This window comes from Rutidosis leptorrhynchoides, chromosome 4 (assembly GCF_046630445.1).
Source record: "Rutidosis leptorrhynchoides isolate AG116_Rl617_1_P2 chromosome 4, CSIRO_AGI_Rlap_v1, whole genome shotgun sequence".
Classification (NCBI taxonomy): Eukaryota; Viridiplantae; Streptophyta; class Magnoliopsida; order Asterales; family Asteraceae; genus Rutidosis; species Rutidosis leptorrhynchoides.
In genome coordinates this window covers 504636707-504648298 of record NC_092336.1, presented here as the reverse complement: position 1 = coordinate 504648298, position 11592 = coordinate 504636707, and the positions used below count along the sequence as shown (strand labels likewise).

The 11592-nt window shown below is 31.8% G+C and overlaps 1 protein-coding gene across 1 annotated transcript in view; it reads right to left on the bottom strand.

Annotated features, from left to right (window-relative positions):
* Positions 1-1818: 1818 nt before the first annotated feature.
* The window catches only part of LOC139842464 (uncharacterized), a 38317-nt gene continuing 28543 nt past the window's right edge, over positions 1819-11592 (bottom strand). Inside the window, exons 2-5 of the mRNA XM_071832602.1 lie at positions 5583-6161; positions 4615-5462; positions 3548-4298; positions 1819-1824 (exon numbers count right to left, since the gene is read on the bottom strand). Of these exons, the coding sequence (XP_071688703.1) occupies positions 1819-1824; positions 3548-4298; positions 4615-5462; positions 5583-6161 (2184 nt within the window). The remainder of the gene's footprint in view (positions 1825-3547; positions 4299-4614; positions 5463-5582; positions 6162-11592) is intronic.

Here is an 11592-nt window from a genome sequence, read left to right as displayed (position 1 = left end):
GGAAAACGATCGACAAAAATAACATTCAAGATAATATTGATCTTGAAGAATGTTATTGTTTTTTTTCTTCATGTTTTGTGAAGTAAAATTTAGCCCGATTTAGAGTTTAGGGTTTAGGGTTTAGGTTTTGGTGTTTTGAGTTTAGTCCCTAAACCCAAAATTTCAAACCCTAAACCATAAACTCTAAACCGTTCGTGTTAAAAACTCAATCTAAATCCTAAATCTAAACCCTAAACCCTAAATGTCTAAACCCTAATATCTAAACTCTGTTAACCCTAATATCTAAAACCTCAACATACGCTTAAAAAACACGATAATTGTTATATATTATTTCTTCGAGCGTTTTCCCGCCAAAATAAAAACATTTATCATAAAGTGTCTTTATTAAATGTTCATATTTTCATCCAATCTATAATGTTTGAGAACAAAGTTTTTTCAAAAAACGAAAAAAAAAAAAAAAAAAAAAAAAAAGAAGTTTTGCTTCCCCCGCTTCCTCCCGATTAGTTACTTCTCCCTTGATCCTACCACTATATATATACATATGGTGAGGATTAAGGAAAAACTAAAGGTGAGAGAGAACTCGTAGATTGAATAATGCATATGAACCTTATATTTTTCAATCTGTGATCACATGTTGAAAAAATAATTATTAAAATTTTTTTAAATTTTTTTTAAAAAAAAAATCCGTGTGGCAATGTTACGTGGACAGATTGACTGCCAAGTAGGCGCAGACTGACATGTGGCTTAGTCTGTGCCACACAAACTGACACGTGGTTCAGTCTGTGCCACACAAACTGACACGTGGTAGACCGAAAATTTTAAAAAGAAAATTCTTTAAAAAAAAAAAACAACTTACTCCCTCCATCTCATTTCTATTGTCCATTATTCATTTTTGAAATGTTCAAAATTAATTGTCCATTTTTATAAATGACAAAAAATAATTTGATAAAGTTCTTTTGTGCCCCTACTTTATACATGTAAGACAAAGAGATAGGTAAAAAGTAAAAGTACATGTGACAGTCACTTTTTTCTTAAACTATAAATTTTTTTACTGGAGACAAAAGATTTGGGACGGACGGAGTTATTTTTATAAAAAACTAGATTTTGAGCCCGTGCGTTGCACGGCTGCTTAAAAATCGTTTCAAATAAGTTATATATAGATAGATTCTATAGTCAAATAGGATTTGTAGCAGTGAAAGATTACTAAGAAAACATTATAATTTTTCAAAAGGGGGTGATCCTAACACACCATTTTTTGATTCATGTACATTTTTATTTCATAAACTTACATTTATGCCCCTAGATTAATCTAGAGAGTTGAACTTATATTATTATTATAAGTATAATATAATTAAAGGTATAATAGGTAAATGAGTGTACATGGATCAAAAAGTGGTGTGTAAGAATCACCTCTCTTTTCGAAAGCATCTTATATAATACAGTATTTGTTTAGAGGCTTGTATCTATATATGAAATTACATATGTAAACATTAAATAGTTAGTTAATGTATATCAATGAATTATTAAGGTCTTAACTTTTCAAACTTGAAAATAGATAGTTGACTACAACAATAGACATGTTGAATACAACTTCAATACCAAAATAAAAGTCATCTCAAACATTTCAAATGATAAAACAATGGTATACATAGTTTTGGTATACACTCTTCACAAAATTGCACTAAATACGTTATTGATCTTTTATGTTATGCTAAAAATCTTACATAACTCATCTTAACTTTTAAATGTTAATCTACAATTTACTGAGCACGTAGTTTAAAATTTTTTGCTTGTTAATTGTAAGCATAATTAACCATCCTATATCTGCAAAAAAAAAAAAAAAAAAAAAAAACAAAAAAAAAAAAAAAAATTGAAGAGTTGGAAAGTTGATTAACCAAAGTTGTAATTGTGTAACATTTTTCATCCATCGCACCCCTAATCACCTATAATTCTCCCATTAAGTCAACTCAAACATTTCAAATGATACAACAATTGTATACAACATAGCCTCGTGTACACTTTTCACAAAATTGCACTAAATGCGTTATTGACCTTTTATGTTATGCTAAAAATCTTACAAAACTCATCTTAACTTTTAAATGTTAATCTTCAATCTATTGAGCACAAAGTAAAAAAAAAATTTGATTGAAAATTGTTAGCATAACTAACCATCATATACCAATGTTAAGCAAAAAAAAACCAAATTGAACAGTTGCAAAAGTTGATTAACCAAAGTTGTAATTGTGAAACATTTTTCATCCATCAGCACCCTAATCATAACTTTCACCCATTGGTGTCATTTTAGATCCTTTTTAACTGGAAAAAAAAGAGCAAAGGATGAGCTATGATCTTGAAGTATAAATACTTTCAACTACATAAAACAACATGTCTTTTAGCATATAAATTATTATCTTAAACTAATTTATGCAGCATAGGCGTTTTTTTCTCTTCATATCCTACCATATATTTCTCCTAAAGCCAGCCTTAGTGACTCGGGAGTTTGGTTAGTTAGTTTTGGATCAATGTTGTTTATTTTTGAATCGTTTCAATTTTAATTTATGTTTTTTAAGAAAAAAAAACATAGATTTTTTTCATTAATATGTAAAACTAAATAATGGTTGTATTGTTTTTTACTCTTTCCCCTGTTTTTATGTTATGTTTCACAAACATACAGCTCGACTCTTTAGTAATGTTAATATATAAGATCAAGCGCACCATTTTTAAGTGTTATTAATGGTGTGCTAGTAAGATTAGTTGCCATGTTTAATTGCTCTTTATATCGTACAAGCTAATGATCAAATAACATATTTTTGATTAACTGGTTCACAGATGCAGTGATGCCTTGAATGAGTTTTCCAACCATGAGATTCTATAAACTAACTGTTCCTTCTCAACTAATGAAACGATAAATAATATGTTCTAATGCAAATAAAGGGGAAAATATATATATATATATATATATATATATATATATATATATATATATATATATATATATATATATATATAATGATATGTGATGATAAAGGAATTGAATCTCGAAACATTGGTTTAGTTACGGCCGTTAGATATAAAAGGGATTGAAATTAGGTTTTCAAGCTTTTAAGTAATTTACTTATTTAATAACATAAACATTAAGATCTATATTCCATTTTCACGATTAATATTTAGTTTAATTCAATTAATTAATAATAAATAATATACAGAATTAGTGAGGTAGACACCTGGATTTTTTTTTTTTTTTTTTTTGAAAGGCAACCATTTTATTAATGATAAAACAACATTACAACTCAAGAGTTCAAAGTTAGCCAACAAGCTATTAAGCTAACTTTAAAAGGAACACACACATGAACAATTACAACACAAGAGAAATCGGATTATGTAACCAAGAATGCCAATCAATATTTGAGGACTTGCATCTTTTCGCGATTCACTCGAAAGATTTGCTTTGTATCTCACATAGTGCAACCGGAGAGGTCCAACATTTGTTGTTGAAAACTTTTTGATTTCGGTTCCACCAAATGAGATAACAACTCGACCAAAGAACCGCTTGCCAAATCTTGAGACCCGGCTCCGTCATCGATACGTTTGAAGTCCCTTGAAGAATTTCGCATAGACTCGCCGAAGAGAAAAGATTTATACCCCACCATTTGAACACTTTTTCCCACACCTCGAACGCATGTTTACAAAAAAATAAGGCATGGTCAATTGATTCCACTCCATCGTCGCAAAGAGGGCAACGAACCGAGTGGAGGTCAATCCCACGTTTATCTAGCTCGATTAGCGTTGGAATATGCTTTCTTCTCGACCTCCAAACAAATAATTCAACCTTCTTTGGAACCAAATTATTTTGTAAAGATTCAATCACATTAGAACCCACGGAAAACAATTTCGAATCAATGATAGAGGTGAGCCTTTTTGTTGAGAAGAGACTGTTAGTCGAACTCTCCCAACGCCAAGAATCACATTTGTCCATTATAAGTACACAATCCCGAAGCAATTCCTTTAGATCCTCGAGCTCCAACTCTGTCCGTCTACTAGGAGACCGCACCCAATCCCAATTACCTTCCCACCCTACTTCGTTCCGAACCCAACGATCCGCAACCGTTACATTAGGATTTGCCTCTAATTTGAAAAGCCTCTTGAATTTGCAACTAAAGGGTGTGTCGCCGACCCATGTATCATGCCAAAATGAAGTGCCCGAACCATTCCCGATGACTTTTACAAACGAGTTTGAAAAGGTAACACCAATATCTTGAAGATTCGCACCTACTTTGATGATATTCGCCCAAGTGGAACTATAAGTAGAACATGGAAAATTATTAGAAATGCCCAACCCCTCCGAAGACCCATAAATACTCGAGATAACTTTGACCCACAAGGAAGTGGGCTCGGTTTTGAACCTCCACCACCACTTGCCGATCAAAGCTAAATTTTTGCTATTCAAGGAGCCCAAATTTTGCCCACCCAACCCATAAGGTAGAAGAACCTCATCCCATTTGACCCAAGCAATTTTTTTATCATTTCCCGACCCGCCCCAAAAAAAAAGAACGTCTCACACTTTCGAGTTTACTTATCACACACGGCGGGGCACGGAAGAGTGAGAAGAAGTACAACGGGAGACTATTGAGCACCGATTTAACAAGAGTCGCACGACCACCAAACGAAACCATACGTGCCTTCCAATCCGAAAGACGTTTTTCAAACTTATCGATAACCGGCTTCCAACTACACAATTTTTTCATGTTCGCACCAATTGGTAACCCGAGATAATTAAAAGGAAGTGAGCCAATTTTACACTTAAAACACTTAGCCATAGCTTCAATCTCATGATACTCCACACCTAAACCGAATAACATACTTTTTTGATAATTAACATTAAGACCCGAGGTGTGCTCAAAACACTTAAGAAGCTTCATAAGGTTGCGAATGTTGTGAGGGTTCCATTCGCCAAAGTATATCGTATCATCTGCATATTGTAGGTGTGAGATGCATACCTTGTCCTTACCAATCATCACGCCCGAGAAAAGATTGTTATTAACCGCAGACTTCGTTAACGTGTTTAAACCTTCGGCTGCAAGAATATAAAGAAAAGGATAAAGGGGGTCGCCTTGCCTGACGCCTCTTCCAAGATTAAATTCACTTGTGGGAGACCCGTTGACAAGAATAGAGATCGTGGCGGATTTTAGACAAGAGAGGATCCATTGCCGCCATTTCAATCCAAACCCCATGAAGCCCATAACTTCCATTAGAAAATCCCAACTCAAACTATCGAAAGCTTTCTCAAAGTCCACTTTAAAGATGAGACACTTAGCTTTTGATTTCTTAATGAAGTCGATCGTCTCATTAGCAATAAGCACGCCATCTAAGATGTTTCGTCCTTTGATAAACGCACTTTGTTCAAAACCCACAAGAGTCGGGATGACTTTCCTAAGACGGTTCGAAAGCACCTTGGCCAATATCTTATAGTAGCTACCTATAAGACTTATCGGCCTATAGTCATTTAGGGAGATCGGATCCGTGACCTTAGGAACTAGCGTTTAGAAAGACGCGTTGCACCCCTTTGAGATTTCGCCATTTACCCAAAAACGATGGAAAGCACTAACTAAATCCTCTTTTAAGACGTCCCAATATTTTTTGTAGAAACTTAGATTGAACCCGTCCGGCCCGGGGGCTTTTGTACCCCCACAATCATTTATAGCGTCCCAAATCTCTTTCTCACAAAACGGTAGCTCGAGTGTAGTGGCTTCTGACTCATATAATTGGAGCAGTTTCGGCCCAACATGAACAAAACCACGGTTACTAGCAGACCTGGAGGCCCTTACAGATTCACGGGCTGACCCAGAGACAGGATCAGGCCTGTTCACAGGCCCAGATGCGTGAGAAAGCCCATCGACAGCAGCAGCAGTGTTGGGCCGATAGCTAGCAGGCCCATCAGGACCCATGGAGGCTGTTTGGTCAGAGTATTCGACAACCCATTCAGCAAAGAAAGGCCTATCACAGTTTCTTGATTCGAAGATACGTTGGAAGTGAGAGCGAATTGCATCTTTAACATCACACGGGTTTTCGTTCCAACTTCCATTGATGTTTAGTCCACGAATGTTGCTCTTGCTAAGCTTTCTTTTGATGGAAGCGTGAAAAAATTTTGAGTTCTGATAATGCTAAAAACGAACATATATTTCATAGCATTATTCCTCAAGAAAGACAAGCTTTTAGTTGCAATTGTTCTATTTACAAGTGATATTCGTTTAAATAATAAAAGGTGAAGACAAAAGACAGATTCGACGAATTGAAGACGCAAACGACCAAAAAGCTCAAAAGAACAAAAGACAATCAAAAAGGTTCCAATTATTGATAAGAAACGTCTCGAAATCACAAGAGTACAAGATTCAAAACGCAAAGTACAAGATATTAAATTGTACGCGAGGACGTTCGAAAATCCGGAACCGGGACCAGAGTCAATTCTTAACGCTCGACGCAACGGACTAAAAATTACAAGTTAACTATATATATAAATATAATATAATATATAATTAATTATATTAATTATATATATATTATATATATATATTTAAAACCGTCGGCAGCAGGAAACTCCAAGGGTGTAAACTGAAAATACCTCTCCGCGACTCGCGGAGTTTGAAGGCCATTTTGCCGCGAGTCGCGGAGCCCCAAAATTCACTTCTGGCTATAAAGCCAACCGAATTCTGATCGAATTTATCATCATTTTTTTCTTCTCATTCATACGAAGTAATATATATTTATATTTATAATTTATATTTTAATTTTAATTATAATTCTAATAATAAGGGTATGTTAGCGAATGTTGTAAGGGTGTAAGTCGAAATTCTGTCCGTGTAACGCTACGCTATTTTTAATCATTGTAAGTTATGTTCAACCTTTTTATATTAATGTCTCGTAGCTAAGTTATTATTATGCTTATTTAAAACGAAGTAATCATGATGTTGGGCTAATTACTAAAATTGGGTAATTGGGCTTTGTACCATAATTGGGGTTTGGACAAAAGAACGACACTTGTGGAAACTAGACTATGGGTTATTAATGGGCTTTATATTTGTTTAACTAAATGAAAGTTTGTTAATGTTAATATAAAGATTTACAATTGGGCGTCCCTATAAATTACCATATACACTCGATCGGACACGATGGGCAGGGTATTTATATGTACGAATAATCGTTCATTTAACCGGACACGGGAATGGATTAATAGCCACTAGAATAATTAAAACAGGGGTGAAATTATATTCAAGGGTAATTGGTGTAATTGTTAACAAAGTAGTAAAACCTTGGTTTACACGCAGTCGATAACCTGGTGTATTCATTAAACAAAGTATTAAAACCTTGTTACAATTCGAATCCCCAATTAGTTGGAATATTTATCTTCGGGTATAATAATAATTTGACAAGGACACTTGCAATTTATATTTATGACTGATGGACTGTTATGGACAAAAACCAGACGGACATATTGAATAATCCAGGACAAAGGACAATTAACCCATGGGCATAAAACTAAAACCAACACGTCAAACATCATGATTACGGAAGTTTAAATAAGCATAATTCTTTTATATCATATTTTATTTCCTTTATTTTATATTTAATTGCACTTCTAATTATCGCACTTTTATTTATTGTTATTTCATTTTATCGCACTTTTAATTATCGTACTTTTTAATTATCGCAATTTAATTTTTATCGCATTTTTATTATTCGCAATTTCATTATCGTTATTTACTTTACGCTTTAATTTAAAGTCTTGTATTTATTTTATATTTTACATTAGGTTTTAACTGCGACTAAAGTTTTAAAATCGACAAACCGGTCATTAAACGGTAAAAACCCCTCTTTATAATAATAATATTACTTATATATATATTTGTATTTTTATAAAAGTAAACTAATATAGCGTTGAGCTTTGCTTAAAGATCTCCCTGTGGAACGAACCGGACTTACTAAAAACTACACTACTGTACGATTAGGTACACTGCCTATAAGTGTTGTAGCAAGGTTTAAGTATATCCATTCTATAAATAAATAAATATCTTGTGTAAAATTGTATCGTATTTAATAGTATTTTCTGCTAAAAATTAATAGTATTTTATACCCCTCTGCTTTGACATCAAGTATTTTTGGCGCCGCTGCCGGGGAATTTAACCCCTTCCCACACTTAAGATCTTGCAATGCCCTCATTTGCAAGAATTCAGCAAACAAACGCCAATATATTTGGAAACTTTGGTAAAAATTTAATCATTTTCACACAAATCACCCTCAATAATTTAAATTGTTACTGATTTCTTGCAAATGAGGGCATTGCAAGATCTTAAGTGTGGGAAGGGGTTAAATTCTTTCGGATTTTAAAAATTTTTATATTAAACACTTGGTTACCATTAAAAATACTAGTAAAGCAGTAGTTGTATTAGAATCTAGTGCTCTCTGATAAAAAAGAACAGCCCTAGTCTTATATACTGACTACCCAATTCTAGTAAAATTTTTCAAAATTTTCAATTAAATGAATTCAAAATCATGTTTATACATATTTATGAACGATAAAACTAGGTTTCAAACACCGAAATTATTGTTACCTCGGAAAGAACATAAATTGAGAAACAAACTAAAATACTATTAAACATGATTTTGAATTAATTTTTAGTAATAATTAAGTTACCTAATCGTACAATATATACGTAATATATTTATATTTATAATTTATATTTTAATTTTAATTATAATTCTAATAATAAGGGTATGTTAGCGAATGTTGTAAGGGTGTAAGTCGAAATTCTGTCCGTGTAACGCTACGCTATTTTTAATCATTGTAAGTTATGTTCAACCTTTTTATATTAATGTCTCGTAGCTAAGTTATTATTATGCTTGTTTAAAACGAAGTAATCATGATGTTAGGCTAATTATTAAAATTGGGTAATTGGGCTTTGTACCATAATTGGGGTTTGGACAAAAGAACGACACTTGTGGAAACTAGACTATGGGCTATTAATGGGCTTTATATTTGTTTAACTAAATGAAAGTTTGTTAATGTTAATATAAAGATTTACAATTGGGCGTCCCTATAAATTACCATATACACTCGATCGGACACGATGGGCGGGGTATTTATATGTACGAATAATCGTTCATTTAACCGGACACGGGAATGGATTAATAGCCACTAGAATAATTGAAACAGGGGTGAAATTACATTCAAGGGTAATTGGTGTAATTGTTAACAAAGTAGTAAAACCTTGGTTTACACGCAGTCGATAACCTGGTGTATTCATTAAACAAAGTATTAAAACCTTGTTACAATTCGAATCCCCAATTAGTTGGAATATTTATCTTCGGGTATAATAATAATTTGACAAGGACACTTGCAATTTATATTTATGACTGATGGACTGTTATGGACAAAAACCAGACGGACATATTAAATAATCCAGGACAAAGGACAATTAACCCATGGGCATAAAACTAAAATCAACACGTCAAACATCATGATTACGGAAGTTTAAATAAGCATAATTCTTTTATTTCATATTTAATTTCCTTTATTTTATATTTAATTGCACTTCTAATTATCGCACTTTTATTTATTTTATTTTATCGCACTTTTAATTATCGTACCTTTTAATTATCGTAATTTTATTTTATCGCATTTTTATTCGCAATTTCATTATCGTTATTTACTTTACGCTTTAATTTAAGTCTTGTATTTATTTTATATTTTACATTAGGTTTTAACTGCGACTAAAGTTTTAAAATCGACAAACCGGTCATTAAACGGTAAAAAACCCCCCTTTATAATAATAATATTACCTATATATATATTTGTATTTTTATAAAAGTAAACTAATATAGCGTTGAGCTTTGTTTAAAGATTTCCCTGTGGAACGAACCGGACTTACTAAAAACTACACTACTGTACGATTAGGTACACTGCCTATAAGTGTTGTAGCAAGGTTTAAGTATATCCATTCTATAAATAAATAAATAACTTGTGTAAAATTGTATCGTATTTAATAGTATTTTCTGCTAAAAATTAATAACTATTTTATATACACCTCGTTCGACATCAAGTATTTTTGGCGCCGCTGCCGGGGAATATCTTAAAAGCCGGAAGCGCAACGCTAATATTAAAAAAACCAAAAAAAAAAAAAAAAAAAGATTTTTATCTACTTTTATTAAAAGTCGTTTTTGTAAAATTACGTTTTAAAAATTCGAAAAATATAAAAAGAAAAACAAAAATATTAGTATTTTTAAGATTTTGTTAAATAGTTAAGTTTTAAAAGTTTCTTTATTTCTATTTTACTTTATAAAAATATAAGTTTTAATTTTAATATCTTTTATTTAATTAAAAAACAAAAAAAAAAAAAAATAATGAAAAACGCGTAAAAAGTTAAACCTGTCAGCTCAAATTCTGAACCCCGCGACTCGCGGGGTTTTCTTCTCTATTTGCCGCGACTCGCGGAGGTCTTCTGACACACGGACAAAACCCTAAAGTTGCATTAATTACGGAGTTTTAATTTATTATTATTATTATTTAACTTAATTATTATTATTATTATTATTAATTTTAGTTTTATTTTTACTTTTTACTTTATATATGTATTTTGTTTAATTAGTTTTATTAAAATTGTAAAATTAGTAGTTTTTATTAAATAAATAATATAAAAATAATATTTTTATAAAAATTGTACTTTTTACAACTTTTTGTATATTTTTATATTTTGTACCTTTTTAATCGTTGTAGCGTAACTTTTGTATTTTTAGCTCATAATTAATTTTAAACTTAGTTTTTGCTATAGTTATTTTTACTCCTAGATTTTTAGGCTTTGTCGTAGAATTCCTTAAGTGCTTTTTCTTTAGACTAAGATTTAGGTGCTTTAGAATTTTGCGACGCCTTTTGAAGTTTTAGTTTCTTTTTAAGTTATTTCCATTTGGGATTTAGTTTTTCCTTGTAAGCTTTAATATTTTTAGACCTTTTACTATGTATCAATTATCATTCCAATTAATAATTTCAATTTGCGATTATAATTTTAAGTTAGTTGTAGTAATAAGGTTAGGTTAGTTAAGTATTTTTAAAGTTTTGATAAGTTTCTTTTATTTTTCCGTCACCTTTTATTTTTCAACCATTTTTTCTTTTTCGACCTTTTTCGACGAACTCTTTTTCTCTCTTATTCTCGCCATTCTAGTTTTTAGGACTTAGAATTTTTTCTACTTCTTATCTAAATTTCTTAAAATTACGAAAATTTATTTTGAGTGGTTAAATTGATAGACATCAAAATTTTCTGGTTCGTAGTAATAGTTGGATTTGTACGTGGACCGGGTTATTGGAGCCAAACAGTCCTCAATTATATTGAGACCAAACGAATCCTGCCCCTCTGCTGCATCTTTTGGCTATTCGAAACGTGGGCAAAATCAGAAAAGTCTATTGATTGGATAACTTATTATAATTTTTCTTTCCTTTTAAAAAACTAATAGGATATTCTGTGAATGCACCGAGCAAGACGTTCATCACCTTTTGTACGTTCACCACCTGTAACTCGATCAAGACATCGTTTAACAAATATAACC